Source organism: Gopherus flavomarginatus, chromosome 10 (assembly GCF_025201925.1).
Source record: "Gopherus flavomarginatus isolate rGopFla2 chromosome 10, rGopFla2.mat.asm, whole genome shotgun sequence".
NCBI classification, from domain to species: Eukaryota; Metazoa; Chordata; order Testudines; family Testudinidae; genus Gopherus; species Gopherus flavomarginatus.
The window spans coordinates 46364862-46389789 of NC_066626.1; the positions used below are offsets into that span (position 1 = coordinate 46364862).

The following is a 24928-nucleotide window of genomic DNA, read 5'->3' on the forward strand; positions in this document are numbered from 1 at the left end:
TTATAGATGTGATAAACTTTTAATGCCAGAATGGCTCACATAATACTAATATTAAGACGGTTGTGTAAGAAACTGTTTTCTCACTGGAAGCTTTGGAAGTTTAGCATTGTTGTTTTTGTTTTTCTAGTATTTTTGTTTTTATTACAAAAAGAAATAGGTGTTCAAGATGCTAAACGTGAACCAGGGATTGAACCAATTGTGGGAAAGAAAAGTGATGTACTAGGTTTCATGTTAAATGCTGTGAACAATATTAAAGGTGCAAAGCCAAAAATGCAGATAAAAGCACCTGTTAGGCAAACCAATATTCCTGGAGAGAGACACTGTTTGCCAGGACATTATACACTAGCAGAACTGAAACCCTTCTTACAGCGACCTTCTCAGGACCCCAATGCCCCTGGAGCTTCTGGTAAAGCATTCAAAGCTATCAATTTAAGCCCAGAAGAGGAGAAGGAGAAGGAGCGTGGGGATGAAAAACACTGTTTTAATGCTTTTGCAAGTGACAGAATTTCTTTGCACCGAGATCTTGGACCAGACACTCGACCTCCTGAGTATGTTGAAATCCATACAATGAGAATAAGATACTTATCAAACATAGAGACACCCAGCATATTCTCAGAGTAACTTGGGCAGCATTTAAATACACAGAACACTACAAACATGTCGTATAATGTCATCAGTCTGTGGTATAGAATAGGAAATCTCTGATTTACCAGTGGAGGCTATGTTGAGATAAGTCAAAGCTAAAAGTTTTTTAGCAAGGCTTATTCTGCATTTCTTTGTTATCAGGTGTTTAAACATTAAGTAACAATCCCATGAGTTTCTTTGTCTATGATGTATGCCTCTAACCGTAATTCTCCCTTAATGACCATTTTTGGGAACTTCCTTAATTTTTTAAAAGAAAACTAAAACTTATAAGTAAAAATTCTCTAACAGGGTTTTTAAGTGTTTTTTTTTAATTCTAGAAAAAAGTGAAGAAAACTATTTATTAATAAAAGAAGCAGAAATTTTCTGATAAAGCAGAAGCAGGAACGACTGTTTTGCAGTCACTGAAAGGAAAGCAATAATAGTTGGTTTAATAATTCCTTAGGTTTCCTCTGGAATCCTATGGCATGCAGAATTTTTGCCAGCACAGCCCGTACATTTCTTGGGCAAGCCCTTATTTCTCTTCTAGAGCACACCTTCTTTGCTTGAGCACGTCTGTAGTGGTAAATTCCTTCAGTCATTAATATTAGTGGGATGAGTCTTACAGATCGTGTTATGCCCATGCAGTTTACAATATCTATAGGCAAAAACAAGCTTACAAAATATAGAGGTCCATGTCTGACTTTGAAAGAGACCTTGTTGACTCAGAGCTTTCCAGTGTTCACAAGCTGTAAACGCTATAGACAATAAACAGTAAGCACACAGTTTACAAGCTCCACAGGGATAGTCTTGTTAAACTTGTAAGGGATGTGCTCTATCTGTGGGCCTTGTAAGCTCTGAATAGTGCTTGCAGATCTGGGAAGAAGCATAGCTTTACAATTCTAATATCCTTGAGCAGAATCTGATTGGCTTCCAGAAATTGCAGGCAAATCCACTGAAGGTTGTAAAGCTTCTAATTTTGAATCAGACCTATTTTTTTGTTTTTCTTACAAAGTCCACAAAACATACTAAGAAGTTTGTGAGGCCTTTGCAGACTTTATAGAGCTCTGCGGTTCAAATAATTATAGAAATAACTTCAACAACTGGCCAGCAATTTTTGTTTAAAACAAATTCTATACCCTAGACAGTGAAAACAAATGAATAAAACAAATGCAGAGTTTCCCAGAGATGTTTTTAAAGTTCAGACAAAGCAATAACCTGGCATTCTGAGATGCTCTCAGGGGATTACTACCACATCCTTAAATGAAATGTTTATGCCTCCCTATTGAAACACATAGAATCTAGCAGTGGGAGTCAGAACAATTTTGTGACATACGTCATGAAGAAAAAAAAAATTTTGATTTATTTTTTCCGATGTAAGACCAGGGGCCCACCTTCATCTGCAAAATAAATGAGTGAGTTTGGTGTTAGTTCAGTCCTCAGAGAACAGGAGTTCATCACATAACTACTCAAAAAGAACTGGTACTATTCAATAGAGTATTATTCTCTGCTCAAATGGGCACTGGGAGGGCAAGGCTGTGTGGAGAAGCAGTAGTTGGTAGGGTTGCCAACTTTCTAATTGCACCAAACCGAACACTGCTGCCATGCCCCTACCCTGAGGCCCTGCCTCACCCCACTCACTCTACACCCCCTGCTGCTTACTCTCCCACCCTCACTCACTTTCACTGGGCTGGGGTAGGGGTTGGGGTACGGGAGTGAGGTGAGGGCTCAAGCTGGGAGTGCGTGCTCGGGTGGGGCCAGGGATGAGGGGTTTGGGGTGCAGGAGAGGGCTCCAGACTGGGCCAGGGCGTTGAGGTGTGGAGGACTATGGGCTCTGGACTGGGGACATGGGCTCAAGGTGGGGCCAGAAATTAGGGGTTCAGGATGTGGGAAAAGGCTCTGGGCTGGGGCAGGGAGGTGAGATGTTGGGGGGGGCTCCCGCTGGGAGTGCAGGCTCTGAAGTGGGCCCAGGGATGAGGGTTTAGGGCTGCTGGAGGGGGCTCTAGGCTGGAGCTGAGGGGTTTGGAGGGGGGGAGAGGCTGGGGCCAGGGATGTGGGGTGCAGGAGAGGGTGCAGGGCTAGGGGGGCAGGGTTCGGTGGGGGGCAGGATGCTGGCTCCAGAAGGGAGTTTGGCTGCAGGAGGGGCCTTTGGGCTGATACAGGGGGTTGGGGTGCAAGGTCCCAACAGTGTTTACCATGGCTCCCAGGAAGCAACCGCCAGGTGCCTACAGCCCCCAGGCGTATGGGTGGCCGGGGAGGCTCTGTGCGCTGTCCTCATGCCCACAGCTCCCATTGGTCATGGTTCCCAGCCAGTGGGAGCTGAGAAGCCAGCACTAGAGGCAAGGCCAGCACATGGAGTCTCTCTGCCCGTCCATGCTCTTTGGGGCCGCAAGGACCTGGCAGCCACTTCCGGGAGCTGTGCAGAGCTAGGGCAGGTAGGGAGCCTACCTTAGCCCTCGCACTTTTAATGGCCCGGTTGTCAATGCCATCTGGATCTGCCAGGGTTCCTTCTCGACTGGGCGTTCCAGTTGAAAAATGGATGCCTGGCAACCCTAGTAGGTGGCCTATCTGATCTGGTGATACAAAAAAATGACTCATCATTAAAAGCATAATTAGTTATTTATCTAAATAAAATGACATTTGTAGGGATTGGTAATGAGATAGGGATTCTTTCTCATTTGGGTCACTAGTTATAATCATGCCCAAGATGACAGTAGCTGAAAGCTGTCCTCAACTGATGGGTGGCTAGTGGCCTATGTGAAATGAATTAGTTATCTCAGTCCACTTGCTGGTGCACAGTATCATTGTTACACAATTTGTGGAAAAACATTGGTACTTTTACTGGCAGTCAAAACAGTAGTTGAAATGTGATAATCTTAAAAAATTTTAAAGACCAATCCCTTTGTTGAAAAAAAAAATAATCTGAAAATAAGGCTTAGTCATGGTAGTAGTAATAACCATGACCCCGTTTTTTTTAAAAAACTAGACATTAAAACTCTAAGCCAAAGTCAAAGAGATTGCATTTTTTTTTTACCTATAGGAAGAACCTAACCTTTATGCTCCTACTTGATGGGTAATTATAGTATCTATATGGCATACGTACTGGGAAATGGCTGGTGTTTAGAACAAAAACAATTATCTGGCTGATAGGTAATAACTAAACACAGGAAAAATAAAGCTTTAAATGTTTTTCTGTGTTGCTTGGTGAACCATTCTGAAATTTGTATATCTGTTCTCATGAAGTTAAGACCTACATTTACATGGTCTTTGAGTCATATTTTTTTCAAATGCAGATGCGATATGTATGCCTGGCAAAAATGAAGTTGTGCTGTTCCACCTGGCTAACTAATAGCCGCCACCCACCTTTCTTTCCTCTCAAGCAAGTAGTAGTAGAAGTGATTTTTTTTGAGAATGGAGCGTGAAAGGATTTTACAGCATCCCTTTCTTTGTAGTTCCTCTTTTGCATTGTCCAGAATTTATGTAGCTTCTGCACTCTGCTGCTGCTTCTCCTCAACCCTCCGTCATGGGTAAACCATGCAACATAATCTTTTCTTCTATTACATTATTGGGAGTTGTCTGCTGGGTACACTGAGCCCTCAAGTATTGTAGGCCAGCAGATCTGGGATTTGTGGTCCTGCTTTGCACTTGTATACAGTTCCATTTAAGTATCTTAAAGAACTTTAAAATGTCAATGCATTAAGCTTCATCTCCCCTGTGAACTAAGCAAGTATTAACCTGACTTACAGATGAGGATGCTGAAATACAGGCTACATAAAGTGGCACAGGCACGACCAGAACCCATATCTAACTCCCAGTTTGGTAATCTTCAGCCCCAGACCATTCTTATTTTCAATAAACGCTAACATTTTTATCCGGGGTAAAAGACCAAATTAAAAGTTTTTCTTTTTTGTTTTGTTGCTGAGATGTTGCTTGTTATATGGCTTTATTTGTGTGCGTATTGTTTTGAAATTAGGAGTTGTTAAACTATATCTTTAAGATGAAGATAATTTCTTTCTAGATAGTATACATAAATGAACTTTAATATTAGCCTTGATTTGTTAAGACATCTTGTTTGTAATGTCACGTAGACAGCCAAAATTTTTAGGAACATAGGAATGCTGTACTGGTTCAGGCCAGTAGTTTGTCTAGTCCAGAAGTCTGTATCCAACAGCGGCCAGTACTAAATGCTTCAGAGGAAGGTGCAAGAAATCGTTTGGTATGCAGGTATAGGTGCAGTTATATACAATGCCCCCAAGGAAAGTCTCCTAATCCTTAGTAGTTAGAGCCTGGTTATGAAGAAGATTGTCAATTCCTTCTAAAACATTTGATTTTTCCTCCCCTTCCCCTCCCAGTATTTACTATTATAACTCTGGATATTCTTATTATGCATCTTAATGTGTATACCCTTTTAAACTCTTGGCCTCAATGACTTCCTCAGACTGATTGCATTCCAGAAAGTTTTGTCTTTCAATATGCCACCTTCCAGTTTAATTGAATGTCCCCTTAAATCTATAATGCTCACTTCAGTGATTAGTAAGTATTAAAGCCTAGGAGAAACTGGATGAGTCAAAACCTGCACGCACAATTCCTATTGACTTCCATGGGTGATATATGGTTGTATCTGACAGGAAAACTGGACTCTATGTCAAAAGTACTTGACATTCCTGGTGTCAGAAGTGACTTCATTGCTCAAATAGATATTCATGAGGTATTAATAACTGACCATCAAGAATTCTATTTGAGATGCTGTATGACACTTTCCATTTCTTTATTCTCCAACGCTTGGATGGAACTAGAAATAATAAGAGGGGGAAAAAAAAATGTCAGTAATTTCTCTGTTATAAAAAGGATGTTTTTTTAAAGACTGAATTAGAGTTCATATTAAGTTTTATATAATGTCTAAAACCTTTTAATCTTTAGATGTATTGAGCAAAAATTTAAACGTTGCCCACCACTGCCTACTACAAGTATCATAATAGTTTTTCACAATGAAGCATGGTCTACTCTGCTAAGAACTGTTCACAGTGTGATGTATACTTCCCCTGCCATACTCCTAAAAGAAGTTATTTTGGTAGATGATGCCAGTGTAGATGGTAAGAAATTTTTTTTTTAAATCTTTCTTTTCTAATTAATCCATGTTAAGATTACATTTGGGATTAATAAATCAGTGATATCGGTTTTGCATCAATAATGGTTAGAAAGAATAAGAGACAGTTATCTCTTTGCTTAATGTGTGTTTAAGTTTGTAAACATTTGTGTGTATAGTTAAGTTTACTTAATTAGTTTTAATTATCACATGCAAGATAGAAAGTAGAAGCTTTTTCTCCCTTCTGTTTTTAACTCCATTTGGCAAATATGGATTTCTTGTCTATTCATCCCAGTGTTCTAAATCTGTACCTCCCTAACACAAAGTTTATATATTTAAATGGTTTATTACTGTTTAAATTGCAAAACAGTGCCACTGTGATTAGTGATTACATTAACCCTTGGGGAAACAAGTTATATTGCACTTTGTAGAAAAAGGAGTCCTAGGATAAAGCAACCTACTACTAACCTATGATAATAGGCAATTTGTTTACAATGATCTGCAAACATTTATACATGTGTCCCTCTTTAGGCCTGTAAATGGTCTCATTAAACTAAATGTTTGAAGATAAGGGACAATATGAGAAGAAATGATTACATATTAAAAGGTGGAGCTATAGGTAATTGTCTAAATAATCACAGGTGCATTGGATGATTACAAAGCCAGTTTTACAAACATTCATGCACCGAAATACTAAGGCAAACATCTGAAAGAACACACATTCAGATCAATAAACTTATGGTTGTTGCAAGTCCACATTCAGAAGCAGAAGGCCACTTAATATTAATATGGAAGTGAGAAGATACAAAAACTTCAAAGAAAAATTAAACCTGAGAGGAAAATAAATCTTCTTAAAGATCTTTACCCATCTGTATATTTAGAGCTCCTACTGTGGGTAAACATTGTAGCTCTTGATTGTTTATGCCTGCAACATGTGCACATGCACCCATATGTACATGCAAAATCTGCACTTGTGTATTTGTGTATGTAAGGGTGGTGAGGTGCACAATTACTCAGTTTGCTTGCAACATTAGGTGATACAAATGCAAAATGCAGGCCTATTGGAAATGTCCCTTGCACTGTGAATGCTTTTATCATTTTTTTGTAAAGAAGAATCAGTAACGAACAACAGGAACTGCTTTTTAACTGCTCTTTAGAAGAAGTCACTCCTGTCAGAGGTGAATTAATTTTTTTTTTTAAAGTCTTGCTTTCACATTGCAAAATCCTTTAAAAAATTTATTTTATTTGGACTTGCATAGACTTGCATAGGCTTTTGATGCCTACTATAGAATCTTAATAATCACATACACACAATAGTAATAAAATTGAATGCAGGCTACCTCTGACAGAAATACTGATTTTACTTTAGACTCATCTAAATGAAATGGTACCCATTGTTTTTATCTTTTAAAGCTTTAAGAATTGGGATGGTTTCTCTTCAAATATATATTTTATAAACCTCAAATTCCAAAAATATGTTTAATCATAGTCTACTCAGCAAAATTTAACCTTTTCAAAAGTTATATTTTAACATACTAGCATGCAAAGTTGATTGTGATGTTAAAGAAAAAAAATTAAGGAATCTCAGGCAATGGGTTTGTATTGAATACTCTGAAATTGATTTGTCTTCTCAGAATATTTGCATGATAAACTGGATGAATACGTGAAACAATTTCAAATAGTTAAGGTAGTCCGACAAAAGGAAAGAAAAGGTCTAATCACTGCAAGATTATTAGGAGCTTCAGTAGCAACAGGAGAGACGCTCACTTTTTTGGATGCACATTGTAAGTACATCTGTGCTACTTGTATGAAATATAGTAATAGTATTTAAAATATCAAATATTTAGGAAACTGTATTGTGTTCATTTTATAAACGGTTGTCAATTTTACTTTGTTTTAATTTCCTTCTCGGTGTTAGAAATATAAACTTTGCCAAGTTTACCTTTAATAAAAATAAGCATGGCGAAAGTTAATGCAATGCTGTAAGAACTGCTCAGTTGCTCGTGCCAGGGACTCTTAAGAGTTGACGACAAAATTGTCTGTCTAAGCTTGGAGTCTGGATGAGGAAAGGGGGAGCATAGGCTCTGGAGGGTTTGCATGTTCATTCTGATGAACTATAGTATTTCTGAGTGCTTTATAAACATACATTAATTGTCATAACCTTCCTGTGCAGTAGCTAAGTACAATTATTCCTATTTTACATATACAGAAGTGGTTGCATGGAGAGATTAAGTGACTAGAGTAAGAGGGTGTCAGTGAGGTGGGATTGAACCCAGGAGTCTCTTGCTGTTGGTCCATGCTAGTTCACTAGAGCTCTCATACTGCTGAGATAACTTTTTCTTGGAACCCTTGGCTACGGTGGTAACTAGGGTTACCAACTTTGGTTGGATGAATTCCTGGGAGTTTCATTGTATGACATTACCTTTAATTCCTGGAGATTCAACACCAATCCTGGAGAGTTGGCAAACCGTAGTGGTAGCTCATCAGGAAGCAGCAAGGTTGTAAGCAGTTGAGAAGGAGCTAGCTGAGAAGGAGCTTCTTGTGGATCTTGGGTACTATCAACCACTTATAGCATAGCCTGCTACTACTGTGAATCGATGTGGGGTCTTGCTAAAACTGAGAGATCCATGGCTGTGGGGGTTTCATGAATTGCAAGGGCCAAGAGCAGGTATATGGTGAGTAAGTAATTTATAAATTTTAACAGTGACAAACTTTCAGATATGATGATGAGTTTATGTTGGCTTACATTTAAGGCTCTCTTCGCATTTGAATAGTTAACTATTAGGAAAGTACTAACCAACACTTACTTTTTAAATGGGCACATAAATAACATTAGTCAGCTAGATCATACTAGTGAAATTTGATGCAAGAGTAGGAAAATCTTTTAAAAACCATTTCTAGCATAATCAAGAATTATTTACCAAGTATTTTAATGTTCATGAAACATTACAAATTCTAGAATGATTGTTATGGAAAATCATTCCAAAATGCTTAACATTGTAGTTATGTTCCTGAAAAATGTGTCTTTAAGTGAAACTATGCTAAGTGAATCCAGTTTCCCCATTAGAATTCCTATAAATGGGGGGGTTAGGTTCTAGGGAAATTTTTTTCACCAGACAAAAAACTATATAATATAGTGTGTGTGTGTGATACACACACACACACAATAAGTTTTAAACAAACAATACTGTACACAGCGATGATGATTGTGAAGCTTGTTTGAGGTGGTGAAGTCAGAGGGTGGAAGAAGGTGGGATATTTCCCAGAGAATGCCTTACTGCTAAATGATTAACTAGCACATGGCTGAGCCCTCAAGGGTTAACCCATTGTTTTTAATGTAGCCTCACACTCCAGAGGGCAGCACAAATGGAGGGAAGGGAGACAGCATGGCAGACAGAGACACATACCCTGTGTGAGAAAGAGAGAGATGTGCATTGCCCTTTTAAGTAAGCTGACCCCACTCTAAGTACACTACCTTGTTAAGTAGATAAGCAAGTTGAGACAGCAACTCCTCCCAGGAAGCTCCCTGCATCCTGAGCCCTGTTGTGTCGTGTGTCCCCCGCCGGCGATGGTGTAAGTGGGGTGCAGGAGCAGGGGGGGAGCGGGACACCCTGACATTAGGCCCCCTCTCTCCTGCCCCCCCTCTGCACTCCCTCGCACAGCAAGCAGAAGGCTCCTGGGCGCAGCTCCAAGGCAAAGAGCAGGAGCAGCACATGGCAGTGTGGGGGTAGGGACAGCTGCACTGTAGGCAATTGATAGCCTGCTGGGCGGCTGCTGCACAGGGAATTTAGGGGAGCTGATGAGTGGGCTGCCAGTTCATCCTGGTTCCAAGATCCACCTTGGTCCCCACCAGCTAGTTTCAACAGGCTGCTCTTTGTGAAAGCAGTGGACAAAGCAGGCGGCTGCCACACGATGTTATAAGGGAGCACTGAACAACATTAAACGAACATGTTCCCTAATTGATCAGCAACATTACAATGAAACAACATTAACTGGGACGACTTTAAGTGAGGAGTTACCATATATTTTGTTTCTCAATTACATAGAATTGCATGTTCGAAATAAAATTTTTTGATTCACAGCACACTTGATGTCACAACTTATAGGGCTGAATCTTTCATTAATTATCTTCAGCCTTAGCTCTTTGATTGCAGACTGTCTTTCACTGTGTCTCTCTTGTTCATGCCTGCTCTCCTCCCAGGGCCTAACCCAATCTTCACTTCACTCTGTCCTCCTCCTGGCCCCTTTTCTTAGTAAAAGTTTGTTTTGATTAAAAAAAAATTTAAATGGCAGCACTTGCTTTTTTTCCTCCAGACACATGATCACCTTTTGCCAAAATCTAAGTCCACTCAGCAAGGTCTGCTTAGGTGCCTCTAAGCTAACATTTAATCATTTAAAGAAAAAAGAGTGTGCTCTACAAAACATGACTCTGTTCAATAATAGTCCCTTAATTATACTTTCATTGTGAAGAAGAATTCCAGTGCTTCATTTCATGAATTCTTTTCTTTCCTTCCTTTCATTCCCATAGGTGAATGTTTTTATGGCTGGTTAGAGCCATTGTTGGCACGAATAGCTGAGAACTACACTGCTGTTGTAAGCCCTGATATTGCTTCCATAGATCTTAATACTTTTGAATTCAGCAAGCCTTCTCCTTATGGACATAACCATAACAGAGGAAATTTTGACTGGAGTTTATCATTTGGATGGGAATCTCTTCCTGAACATGAAAATAAAAGAAGAAAAGATGAAACCTATCCAATTAGGTAAACAGTTGAACTTGTAGAATATTTGAAATTCTTCACTTTGCAAATGGTTTGCTAAAAAAGTTCTGATTAGCAACTTCTAAATAAAGCATTTCTTTGCCTGAGGATGGGAATAGCAGCACTGGAATCAGAAGTCTTAATGTCTTATGATTTGAGGTCTTTCACTTATTGGAATATTTTCTCTAGATTTAATTTTGTTTTACAAATCAGATTTTTACAAACAACTTTAAAATGATAAAATATAAACACATTGTCCTTCTCCAGTAGATTTTGTTCGTAATTTCTCATAATTGCTTCCAGCAGTGGAAGCAGGGTTAGTCTGTCTACATGAGCACTTCTACCAGTTAAATTTTTAACTACTACATTATCTAATTCTGTTCTAAATGGAGTTAGATAATGTGGTGGTTAGAATGCCAGTAGCCTGCCTATGCTAGCACTCCCAATGGTGGATCTGCAGCTACAAGAAATTTCAGAGAGAAAAATGCTAGTGCAGACACAGTTAAGAGTCTCCATAATGTATACTGATTGAAACGGTCTTATTGTAAGGCACTTATTTAAACTCATACTGGGGCATAGTACTGTTTCACAGCAATGTAACAAAAATATAGCAGAACCATCCCATGTACAATAACAGAAAAACTAGACAAAGGAGGACTAATAAGATAAATATGGGTGGAGTGAAAATAATTTTCCTGGAATGCAAGCATGTTTTCTGTTTTCTCTCTCTTTTTCTGGTGTTTAGTTCTAAAGTTCATTGCATTGGTTTGTTTAAGTACCATCCATCCTGATATTTTAAAAAACTCTTGATGTCTTGTCTGTCTTAACTCATTAGTAATGGCTAATTATTATATGCCTATTTATAGTGTTTTGTACCTTGCATCGTGGGAATGTATAATAGACTTGAATGACAGGCTCATTGAAAAGGTGTGGGGGGAGAAGGAGAGGAGGAAATACATATTTTTCATTAGCTCTGCTGCCTGGGCATCAGCTTTTTCTCTTTGCTCATATTTCACATCTTGAAATGCTTCAAGAATTAAAAAAAAACCCTTAAGTGTGGACTTTATGGATGGTGGCAAGTTTGTTAAAATGTCCAAACTGAGAAAACAAGCTTGTTGTGTGTGCTGCTCATCATCTTACAAAGATGGCGGACACCCATATCCATCAACTACTATGTCCATAATAATAATTTATATATTTAGAAAGTACTTTTTTGACTTTCATAATGTTTTGTAAATAAAAGTTTAGACATGCTACACAAACATTTTGATATAATTGAAGAACCTCTTAAACTGATGAGAGACATAGCCTAAAAGTTATTTATGGCTACTGATCCAGAAAGTTCCACATCTGCAGAAGACTATTTTTCTTACATCTTCCGCAGAGTGACATGAACTGATGTTGTACCCTTCAGAATAAAGTCAGAATTAAAATATTAAGGATCACTGAGAACATGGCAAATGGGCAAACGGACCCTTTCTAGTATGGTTTTAAGAAATTTTTCTGAGCAATCCTTCTTAGAGACAATATAACTGAATTCTGGTATAAGAATACCCACAAAGAAAGGTGCATGTCCCCCAAATTCCAGAACAGCTGGGGTGCTTAGTATCATGGTAGTGAATAGTCATACCTGGCCAGGCTTTAGGCTGAGTACCAGTATGGAATAACACACATAGTGGTTGATCTCAATATCTCAATACATTGGAGAAAGACCAGACATCTTTACTGATGCTCTCTGCCCTTTCAGCAACTTTTTGTCTGTTCGTTGGATCACAAGGTGCTGCCAACACAATTTAGTTACAGGAATGGAAAAATGCATAAAGGTAACTAATAACCTGTCTACATAGGAAAATTTGATATAAATATACAGCTATATTTATTCTAGCATAACTCCTTATGTGAACACTTATTCTGGCATAAGAGTGCCTTTTTCCAGTTTAGTTTGTTGTTCCGGAATAAGTATATGCACACAGGGAATTACACTAGTATAACTGCAGTGGTATAATTATGCTAGTGAATTTCCCCAGGTAGAGAAGCCCTTCAGCCAATTTAAACCTTGCATCAGTAATTTACTTAATGGTTTATCTTTTTGCAGAACACCTACTTTTGCCGGAGGTCTTTTTTCAATATCGAAAGACTATTTTGAATATATTGGAAGCTATGATGAAGAAATGGAAATATGGGGAGGTGAAAATATAGAAATGTCTTTCAGAGTAAGTTTAGAGATATAATCATATGTCTGGCCGTACATCGGTCCAGTAAATGTGTCCTCAAAAAGCACACAACCCCCCACCCCACCCCGAAACCATGGTATCAGAAGTTTGCCCTAGTTGACCGATTCACCAGAGAGGTCAAGGACTGAAAGAACGTGAAGACTGAGCTATCACTAACCTATGAGCAGAAAATAATAGAATAAATAATGGGCTTGTTCAGTATAGTAAGGAAGTTTGATATCCAAAATTTATGCTTCCAACATTCACCTGTGGACTTGAGTTTTGATTAACAAATCTCATTTTCTAACGCAATATGAACTAGAGCTCTTACCTGGGTGCTTAAGATGAAACATTAAAATTGTAAAGTAGATGCTGTTTTTAGACCTTGTAAAAATTCTAACTTCAATAGACTTATACAAAAATACTATCACCAGGTATGGCAATGTGGTGGACAATTGGAGATCATGCCTTGCTCTGTTGTTGGCCATGTCTTTCGCAGCAAGAGCCCCCATACTTTTCCAAAAGGCACTCAAGTGATCACACGTAATCAAGTTCGCCTTGCAGAAGTCTGGATGGATGAATATAAAGAAATATTTTACCGGAGAAACATAGAAGCAGCAAAAATTGTGAAACAAGTAGGTGGAGGTGGTGGTGGTGGTATTAGAAATCACTCTTGCTGCATTGAAAGTTTTGGTGAGCAAAAGTTATTTATTGACAAAAGTATGTAAGACTTCTAGATAGTCTCATCAGAAGTACTAGGCAGGACAATGTTTTGTTTCCTCAAATACCTAGTAAATAAAGATAGGTGTTTCACTTTCTCTTGAATTCTGATTGTTTGCTCTTTAAAGACCTATAATTAGAGCTTGTAAGGGAGGGTACTCACCACTCGTTTGTGTCAGAGTACAGTGCTGCAAAGAATCCTTGTCACCCGCCTGTCGTGTAGACTATTATACCTCTCACTGGATCTTCTGTGGCTCAGTCCTCCAGCCAAGTCCCCTTCCAGGGTAACAACAAGGCCCAAAAACCTCTTGGGGTTATTCTTAAGCCTGGCTTTTGGGGTCAGTCTTCAGTCTCACCCTGGGCTTAATATGCTTCCTATTGCGCTTTCATGCCCCTTCCTCAGAGGCTGCTAGGGGAAACCAGGGCCATTCTCTACTCTGGCTTTCGACCCAGGGACCCTGTATGAAGCAGTTAGCTGTGCTCCTTCAGACATGCTGCTGTTTTCCTGCACCACTTCCTACCTCTAAGCCTCCTGTGCTGTTTCCTCACACTCTGTGCTTAACACAGCCTCCATTTGGTTCTCAGGCCCCTAGCTTCTTCCTAGATACTCCCAGCTTCTCCTTTCACTTCTGAAATAATCCCTCTTTCACTCCATTGAAGTGCTTTTAACTACCCTAATTTAGAACCTCCCCTACAGGAACCGAACCGAATCTAACCTCCTTCCTGTGGCGCCTCTTGCCTGTTTAAACCCTATCTTTGTCCCCCCCGTGGGTTTCTCTCCATGGGAGAGTCCAGTCTTCTTTCTACTGAAATTCCTCGGATTCCTTATAAGATCCAGGTGCCTAATGATCCTTACCTAAGTCTGCACCCTCAGCCCAGGAGGCAATTAATCTATCAATCACAGGTGCACTAATTGGCTCTTATGCCTGTCACCTGTTTGATGGGGCTCAACCCCTTGTCTAAGAGCTGTTTGAAAAATGTTGATTATCAAAAACATGTTTTTGTTGGAGTAATAAAAAGTGAAAAAATTGATTTGTTTGTCCCTCGTGTTTTTTCTGCTATCTCAAAGAACAGTGTTTGCAGGCCTTTCATTTTACCAAATGGCATAATTCCATTTTTACATCACAAAAAAGTTTTTGTTCATTAATACAGCTGAGACAGTCATTTGCAAGCAAAAAAAAAATTGAATTGGCATATTTTTATGAAAATGCTGGAAACTGGTAAATGGTTTCACTGCCCAAAATTTGGTGATTTTTTTTTAATGAAGCAATTTTTTTTAAGCCAATGATTTGTGAAGGGTAAGTTGGTAGAAAAACTACACCTAAGTGCCTGAACAGTAGAAATTTATCAGGCAACCATCAGGCTACTGAAATTTCTTTGCCTTGAGATAGAAGAAATACTGACACTTAATTGAAATTTGTTTTCTACCATATCTACTCCATTAGTGGTTCTCAACCTTTTTTCATTTGCAGACCCCTGAAAATTTTCAAATGGAGGTGCAGACCCCATTGGAAATTCAAATGAAGGTCCGGACCCCTTGGAAATCTGTTGTCTGTGTGTGTATATATAGTTGAATTCTGTTCAGTCAGTTTTCAGTCTGTCTTTCGCGGACCCCTTAGACGTAGTTTGTGAACCCCACAGTCCCTGGATCACAGCTTGAGAATCTCTGTACTACATCAAAATATACAATAAAACATCTAAAATAGAGTGATCTGTTTAGATGCATTTTCACATTTATTAATTTTGTTTTTTAACAAAGTATCTCGTGTGAGATTGAATCTTGTCCATGTGTACCTTTTTAGGCTGTAAGTTGAACCATGATTAGTAACACTGGGCCAAATTCATCCCTGATGTAGCCTCACTGATTGAATGAATTTGGTCCAATATCCCTTTATTTTAACACATGGGTTTCTATTTAAAACACAACCTTCATAGCTAATTGCATATTGTAAACAACTGATTATTCATTGTACTAATTGACTTTTATTCTGTTGTCCTAAGGTTCATTTGGGCTTTGTGTTCCTCCTCTGTTGTTTGATCCCAAGAAATGTGATTTATAGCTGGAAACTGTTCCTTGCACTTGGTTACAATTATTATCAGGAGTGGCTTGTTCATTTTACTTATTGCCAATACACTAATTACATTTACCAAACAGGTGATTACCACATTTACTATGTGATTACCATAGTAAATACAAATACTAAGGACACATGTGCCCAGGGGTGGGTGGGTGGGTGTGTGTGTGTGTGTTTTGAAGAGAGAGAGCTGAAGAGGGGGAGGGTCTTACAGCAACAATTTTGTTGCCATTCAATATTGCTTTGGACTTTACTTATCATACAACATCTACTTTTCCGTTTCAGCCAATTGGTCTAATCTCTTATCCCTTACACAACAAAAACCTATTTTTTTGGTAAAAAGAGTCTTCTCTTTTTTCCCTGGTAAAGAGTCTTCTCTCATTTCCTATACAGTTTCTGATTCTGATGGTGCAGACTCAAAAAAATGTGGAGCTGGAAGGGACCTTGAGAAGTCATCACTAAGGCTGCGAGTTTGTCATGGAGGTCACAGATTCCGTGAGCTTCTGTGACTTCTGCAGCGGCAGGGGCAGCTCAAGCAGCCCCTGCGCCACGCGCACCAGCCACTGCTGGGGCAGTCTCGGGCCACCCCTGCTCCCCAGCGGCAGTTTGGGTGTGGAAGGGGGCAGGGGGTTGGTGCACCAGATGGGGGTGAGGCAGGCTCTGGGCAGTGCTTAATTGGAAAGGTCTCTGGAAGTGGTGACATCCCCCTCACTCAGATGCTAGGCTGATGATGGGGATTCCTTGAAAGCCTATTCCAGAGCTTAACTACACTTATAGTTAGAAAGTTTTTCTTAATATCTAACCTAAACCTTCTTTGCTGCAGATTAAGCCTATTATTTCTTGTCCTAATTTAGTGGACATGGAGAAAAATTGATCACCATCCTCTTTGTTACAGCACTTAACGTATATTTGGACTGTTAGCATGTCTCCCCTCAATCACAAGACTAAACATGTGCTTAGTGTTGTTTTTTTTTTTATGCCTTTACTCATAGGTTGGTTCTAAAAGTTTTGTTTTGTTTGTTTTTTTGTTCTCCTCTGGACTTGCTTCATTTTGTCCACATCTTTCCTAATGTGTGTCACCCAGGACTGGACACTGTACTCCAGCGGAAGCCTCACCAGTGCTGAGTAGAGTGGGACAATTACCTCCCTTACATACAACAGTCTTGTTAATACATCCCAGAATAATATTAACCTTTTTTGCAACTGCATCCCATTGTTGACTTTTCTTCAATTTGCAATCCAATATAATCCCCAGATCCTTTTCAGCAGTACTATCACCTAGTCAGTTATTCCCCATGTTATAGTTGTGCATTCGATTTTTCTTTCCTAATTGAAGTACTTTGCACTTTATTGAATTTCATCTTGTTGAATTTAGACCAATTCTCCAACTTATCAAGGTCATTTTGAAATCTAATCCTGTCCTCCAAAGTGCTTGCATCTCCTCCTCCAATTTAGTGTCATCTGCAGATTTTATAAACACACGGTGCACTCTACTATCCAAGTCAAGATTAATCCCGTGCATGCCCCACTAGATTCGCCTTCGCAGTTTGACAGCTGCACTCCCTGCTTAGCCACGAACAGAAGGTATTCCTTCATTAGTTTTATATCGATCAGAACAGAAACAGTTTAATGCTGTGTTTTATTTCATGAACAGTACATACACACAGCATTAAACTGCACTGCATATGTGTGTGTGTCTTCCGCTACATTGCCTTACTTTGATAGCCTCACATTTATACTTATTTATTGTTAACCTAACATAATGTGTTGGATTTTCTTAATGTAATCAGTATTACGTTTCCCTGCTCCTGTGTTTCCCTGCTCCCTGTTGCCATTGAGGACCCCTATAGCACTGCTTCAGAGGAAGCATAGGTTTGCTCTGCCTGTAGCAGTTGGAAGTGTGTGCAAGAGGTCCACGGTGCTTTGTCTCTGTAAGTCTAATAGATGCAATTTTTATGTATTAAATGATTAAATGTATTGCTGTGTTCTGTTTAAAGCCAGTCTTTTTTTAGATTTAAATATTAAACTCAAACACTTGTTTAGTGTTACTCCTCAGCACATCTCCCAGACAGTTATATAAATCTGATTTGTTATTGTTTTGGGGTGTTTTTTCCCAACAGAGCACATTTGGAGACATCTCAAAAAGACTTGATTTAAGGCAACGGCTGCAGTGTAAAAATTTTACTTGGTATCTAAATAATGTTTATCCTGAGGCATATGTACCAGACCTGAATCCTCCATTATCTGGATTTGTGAGTGCATTTCAAATTTTGGTTAATTTCTGTTTCACTATATAATCCTACCACTGAAGTTTGCCTGATTTCAACCCTAAAGTAGTATAAACAACAGTACTAGCAATTTTATTTCAGTTATTGTTAGCATGATTCTAGAATTTCCCTAGCTAGTGTGGGAATTCTTTTCTACAAATTTTGCTAGAAGAACATTCTTTAGACTCATTCTTTAACCTTGTGTATACTTGTATTTTTTATGAAAATCTCCCTCGTGACTAGCACTGATGTAGCTCCACAAGTGTACTTTTTACTTGACTGATGTTTCACAACCCTGTTCAGACGGAAGTAACATTAGTACTCCTACAGTTTCTAGCGCTGAAGTGGCTGCTGCAGCAGTGTTAATTAAATGGTGAGAGGTTTTCCAGAAATTGTCAGTATAAATGCAACTTTAGATGGTCTATAATATGGTTTTCAGAGAGAAATCCCTGCTCAAACTGATGGGGGAAACTGTGCTAGAATTCTGTTTTAGCTTTTCCCACAACTGTCTTTGGCTCCTTCCGCACTGTCTCTTGCGTGTGGATTCTTTCTCAGCCACCTTGTTTTCCTGCCACCATGTTTTCCTGCACCATATTACTCCTCATGTGTTGTAGTCGTATAAGATATTAGCATACTAATATTGGCTAAGTTCAGGTGCATTTGGGAGTAGTTAATGTTTATTGTAAACTATTTTGTTTTAGCTTTCTCATACAACCTTAATAGGTTGCTTGCCGCCTTATATTGCCAGCTGTTCAGAATAGAGAATATGTCTTCCTGAGTGTGTGGACAATGCCTAACCTATTGTGGGTACTATCAAAATACAATAATGAGGTTTAGTCTAGCAAAGATTTAACTTCTTGTGTGGACAGGGTTGTACATTTAAAGACAGAACTTTAAGTAAAATAGCTGTTTACTCTTTTTAATTGTTGGCAAGTTTTAAATAACTTAGTTATATGCAAAAATAACTTGTGTTTTCTTCAGTTAAAAAATGTAGGTAGACGTCTATGTCTAGATGTTGGCGAAAATAACCATGGTGGCAAACCATTAATTATGTATACTTGTCATGGACTTGGGGGAAACCAGGTAAAATGTTGTTTTACTTAATTTCTTTCACAACTGGTCCACACAGATGTAACATATCCCTATGCAAAGCTTAATTTTCCTTCTAGCAGTATTGGCATACATATTTTAGTATGAAGATAAGCTAATTGTTTTTGTTACCTATATTATTCTTGCATGAGAGGACAGTAAATATAAAAATTGCAAGGAAGTTTCTGTGATCTTTCACTGTTATGGTTCAGATATTCAAAATTGCTTGCACAAAAACTGTACATGTAACTTTAGACAGACAAATACCCAGGAGCATTCATGCAAGTGAGAAATTGCATACACACACAATGGTATTTTTACCATAGAAGTGGTTTGAAATTAGTTAAAAGAAATAGCTTTGGGTATCCTCACTTATAATAGCAGAAGCTGACACTGTAAAATTGCTAACTGTATTACAGAGGACCATTTTTTTTTTAATTTAGAAAATTGTTGGTGCAAATTTCTAGTATAACTATATTCTCAGGAAGAATTGAACCTCCATTTCTGAGTCTGGGCTACTCAGTAAGCCTTCTCTTAGTGGACTTTACAGGCGCAGTTGGATGAAAAAATTTCTGGACACGTGCAGAAAGTGCACAGAATAGATATCTCAGCCACATGACATCAGTTCACTGCTGTGTCATGCAACTTGCAGTTCTTCCTCATTTGACTTCTCAGCTACAGAAACACTTCTTTTTCCTCACTTTTCCTTTGTAAATGTTATCTTGATTCTTCTTTTCTCTTATTCTTCCTCCTATTGCTTCTTTCTCTGTCACCAGGACTCACGCTGTCAAGGAGGATGCCGGTGGGAAACTGTCAGTGGGTGATCGAACAGCCAGACCTGAACTACCTGCCCTGTCATGCTTACAGCCTCATAGTGGGAGGTCAGAGTGGTCTGCCCTGTGCCAATAAAAATCTAGCATTTTGAGAAATAGAACATTTTAAATTGCTGAATTTCCCAACAGGAGCTCTCCTTGACACACAGCTCTTGGGGCACGAATTGCCTTTTAATGTGTGTTTGTTCAGCATACAGCACAGTGCATCTCTGATACTGAGTCCTCTAGCCACTACTGTAGTGTTAAAAAACAAAATAAACAAAAAAAGAACTGTCTATGCTGCTTTCTTAAATGCTGCCTCACACAGTCATTAATAGTAAATGTTACTAAAAACATTATAAACATCAGTACGTTGAATAAAAATAGTTGTAACTGACAAGTTATCTCACTGCTGATTTGATACCTGTTTCTTTTATCAACTCTTTTTTTTTTTTTTTTTTTTTTTTTTTTTTGTTAATAATTCTCTTCCTGTTTTTCTCAGTAAAATCATTGGATGTTATCTATGGTATGTTCAGTTATTAACAGTATTTAACAGCTGCACAACCTAGGGGGTCTGATCCTGCACCATTAAAGTAAATGAAAATTTTCCCTATTAATTTAAATGAGAAAAGGGCAGTTATAGACCTGTGCTAGCTGACTTGCTCTGTTAGTCTTTCCTATTATACAGCATTTTCCTTTGGATCCCATTCACTATGTTACTTGAGGGATTATGATTCTATATTAATCTCTTTAGCAATTTACACAGCCTTGGTACAAAAGCATGGTATTAAAAGATCTGCCACACAAAGGCATAGTCTGCCATATCTACTTTAACAAGTTGTCTTGGTGAAGTGAAGCAAAATTCCACTTTTTTTTCTGCTCAATCATAATATTCTGAATCTTGTTAAAATTCTTTTAAGATCTGTATTTATTCTAGATGGTGCTGGTAGTGATGTGTGTAGTTAAAGATGCTCAGCACTTCTTAATAAAACAATGCATTTTCTGTTGCTTATAAACTTTGCCGAACTTCATTGGTTTGGGTTGAAATTTTCCATGCTGGGTGTCTGCCTCAAGGTGTTTTTTTTTATTTCAGCAAAATATGGTACAACTATATCTCAAAAAGAGATTAGGGAAAAATACTAAACTCCATATTTAGCAACTCAGTGTTTTGGAGCAGGGACTTAAAATATGGAAAGGTGGTCATACTGATGTCAGGGATGTGCCTTTACCATCCCTGTAAAAACCTGCCAAAATTTGGCTGACTTTTGTGCATCTAAAATCTCTGTTAAGCATATCCTCAGTAGAGATATGTTGGAGTTTGTGAGCTAAATTCTGTGAATATTCCATGTACACTGCATGCTGCATCCCAGGTCAGCAGGGGCTGAACAGGATTTTCTCTGCAATTGTTCCTCCTAGAGATCATGGGCATTTGTGATGTTGGGTACAGGAGATGAGAGCAAGGAGACTTGTTTGTTTTCCCTGTATTCTCCCCCCTGCTAGGGCTCAGGTAGTGAGGAGGAGGAAGCTGACTTTCTGGAGTGCATAGGAGTGAAGAACCAAACTTGGGGGTGTACCTTGGAGGTGGTGGGGGAGACTGAGGTGAAGAGCCTTGGGGAGATGTGGGTGTGGGAGACCTGAAGTTGAAGGGATGAGGGAGACTGTGATTTGGTATAATGAGGGAGATGAGAACAGAGGAGGCTGGAACTGTAACAAGCACTGGCTGGAAGGGCTAGGTTTTAGGTGGGGACATAGGCAGAATTTTTTTTAATAACTAGAGTACACTCCCATAATAACCCGGAATTCCTGAATCTCTGCATTCCCTTGTGGTCAGTAAATGGTTGTGAAACACACTGGCAAAATGTGTGCCTACATATCCTTTTAGTGACTATCCTCCATAGAGGACAGCAATCTGCTATTGTTATCAATTACTCTATGAAGTCAAGTGGCTGAGATCTGTGCTGTGGACATAAAGGTTATAACCCTGCTAATGAACAAAGTGGGAATCAATACATTTCCACGTGGTGAAATTTGTTTTTTTTCAGTTGCTTTTTAAAAAAATGGTAGTAAATTACATTACATTAAAAGTCAAGTAATCAAAAGTGCTAAATTTATGCTTTATTGCTAAAATTAAAATAGTGCATGCAACCTTAATTTGGCCCCTTTTATGAGGCAGGGTCCTATGGAAAAATAGTAACGTGATCATGTAATAAAAGATTCTGTCATAATTCAGGGGGCTGAATTAAGATTGTAACATAGGTTTTTTTGTGTAATAATTAAAAATACTAGCTGTAGTACTTAGTAAGTGTCCATGTAAGCGAAGTATATGAATATTTTACTTATGTAAATATTTGCATAACATGCATGATAAATATTTGAACCTGGATTCTATATTTAAACTGTTAGATAACAGAGTGATACAATGTTGCATGCAATGGTGATGTAGGAGTGTTGGTTCCAGGATATTAGAGAAGGAAGGTGGGTGAGGTAATATCTTTTATTGGACCAACTTCTGGTGGTGAGAGAGACAAGCTATCAAGTTAGTTTTCCAGATCTGAAGAAGAGAGCTCTGTGTAGCTTGAAAGCTTCTCTCTTTCACCAACAGAAGTTGGTCCAATAAAAGATATTACTTCACCCACCTTGTCTCTCTAGAATGATACAATATATTTTTTAAACTTGACTTGTTTTTGTCATGAAATTTCAAGGGATGAATTTAGTTGCTGTGGTTGCTTGTTCCCACCTAATATATGTAAAAATGTATTTAATTTTTATTTATATAGTACTTTGAATACTCTGAACACTCTGAGATTCGACATAACATTCAGAAGGAGCTCTGTCTGTTTGCTTCTCAAGGACCAGTGCAGCTTCGGGTCTGTAACTACAAAGGTCAAAAAACATTCACCCCTGGAGAAGAGAAGTGGGAACTTCGAAAGGTACTTCCAAGTAATTTATGCAGTAAATAAAGATGTATCTATTTTAATTTAAAGAAAAGATTTTTTGATCAATTATGAATTGCTACAGGGTTAGCATGGCTTTATTTATAGCCAAAGACAAGAATGGATAGCTCAGCTCTGGGGAAAAAAACCGTGTATAGACATTTTCTCCTTTAGATTGCAGATTAAAATACAGCCCACTCTGTTGGCTATGCTGTGGCAAATGTAAAATGATGGCCTCACTCCAGTTCCAGTGGAGAAATGTCCACATCACAAAAAACTTAAACAATTGGTGTGTTAGCACCCATGTTGAATTCTCTTGGCTGAAATGCCAAGGATCAGCTGGGCAGAGAGAATGGACTTTTCTTTCATCCCTAGAAGTGGCCCCTCCCTGACAGCTTGATATAAATTTGTGGTACAGCATGCGGCAGTTTGTTGTGCCATTGCATGGTGCTTTACCTGTTTGAATAAATAGGGTTTCAGTCTCTGAGTTTCCCTGTTGGACCCTACCCTGAAAAACTAGCAGTAAATTCACAAAAAATTACAAACAAATATTTAAACTTACTCTATGTGCTGTTGTGTTTTGTTTTCCTCCCTTCTCCTCTCTAGGATCAGCTGTTGTATAATGCAGCATTAAATACATGCCTAACAGGAAATGGAGAACATCCAAGTTTGGTATCATGTAATCCATCAGATCTATTCCAAAAATGGGTTTTTGGCCAAAATTAAGTACAGCTACTTATAAATAGGAAATATTTTGTTAAAAGGATACATCTGCCTTGTGAAAAGGATATATCAACTTTAAAACTGTGACCATATATGCACACTTCATTTTTTTAAATGATGCAAAGCTAGCTAATGTAAAATATTCCAAGAGTAATTTCTTTTTATTTAAAAAAGTATAAAATTGCACAGTTGCAAAGATCCCTTAAGCATCTGTGTAGAAAATACCAAAGAATATTTTGAGGTCTCCACAGGTAGGAAAAATGTTTACAATATGCTGGAAATGTAATTTCCACAATAAGCTTAGCTTTTTATATATGTTAACCACTGATATTGTAATGTCCTCTATTTTGGGATAAAGTGTAGGGTTTTATATATTCTCATTTTGTAATGACTGCAGAAAAACTGGTCAATGAAGGTTAGGAGATGGATCTTCGTACAATGTCTGGAAACTACTGTGCCTTTATAAGTGATGATACTGTTTTAGCAGTCAGTTGTTTGACTTTTCTGCTAACAGTTTCACTTAAAGAAATGCAAATGAGAAAAGAAAAATTTAAAAACATTCTTAGCACTTCTCTCTCCAATTTTACACACTTAAAACAATATTTAGACCCAGAGATGAAGCCAATGGGAAATCTTAACTCACTCAGTTTCTAGCACATCAATCTTTGATGAATACAAGAAAAAAATCCTTCAGAAGTATGTAATTCATATATTTTTAAAATGGAAAATATATATTGTCCTGGTATTAATCTTGTATGCTTTTTTAATTTGAATCCAATACACATTACCATTTTTGCCAGCATTTGTCACAGATTTCCTAAACTGAAGATTTTTTTGTACTTGTCGGTTTTCATAAACTGCAGAACATAAACCTACTGTTTATTGCTAGCACTTTGTTCATTACTGTTCTTTTATTCTGTCAATAAATGTTACTGTTTTGTCTGCCTGTCTTAGTGATTCATGTGGTTTATACTTTATGGGTTTCTAATGTGTGGATGCAATTCCTTTTATGTTTTTCCCTTGAGTGTCTGATTTCTGTTTTTAATCATTCAGGAGAGTCCAACTGCATTACAGAATTTTATAATGAAATATTGCCTTTTAATAGAAAATAAATTTGCAAATATAGTTTGGTGATGAACAGTTGTAGTTTTATTTATATTCTTTCATATGTGAGTATTTTAGAAGTACAGTATTTTTCCAATGTTCTCCCTTGGGTAATTGATTACATAGACTGGTCTTAAACTCTGATTTAAAGGTGTTTTCCTCCAAATTTCCCCTTGCAACTACTTGTACTGCCCCTTTCATAAATGAAAGATATTACTCATAAATGATCTGGAAAAAGGGGTAAACAGTCAGGTGGTAAAACTTGCAGATGATACAAAATTACTAAAGATAGTTAAGACGCAGGCAGACTGTGAAGAGCTACAAAAGGATCTCTCAAAACTTGGTGACTGGGCAACAAAATGGCAGATGAAATTCAGTGCTGATAAATTCAAAGTAATGCACATTGGAAAACATAATCCCAACTATACATATAAAATGATGTGGTCTAAATTAGCTGTTACCACTCAAGAAAGAGATCTTGGAGTCATTGTGGATAATTTGCTGAAAACATACACTCAGTGTGCA

At 38.2% G+C, this 24928-nt stretch overlaps 1 protein-coding gene across 1 annotated transcript; it reads left to right on the plus strand.

Moving 5' to 3' along the window:
• The first annotated feature begins 26 nt into the window (after positions 1–26).
• On the plus strand, positions 27–24247 carry GALNT3 (polypeptide N-acetylgalactosaminyltransferase 3). Its single transcript, XM_050916852.1, has 10 exons — positions 27–548; positions 5542–5714; positions 7342–7491; positions 10236–10470; positions 12563–12680; positions 13115–13315; positions 17596–17727; positions 18724–18825; positions 22421–22573; positions 23183–24247. The coding sequence occupies exons 1-10, from the start codon at positions 31–33 to the stop codon at positions 23300–23302; spliced, it is 1902 nt and encodes a 633-aa protein (XP_050772809.1). The 5' UTR covers positions 27–30; the 3' UTR covers positions 23303–24247.
• The last annotated feature ends 681 nt before the right edge of the window (positions 24248–24928 follow it).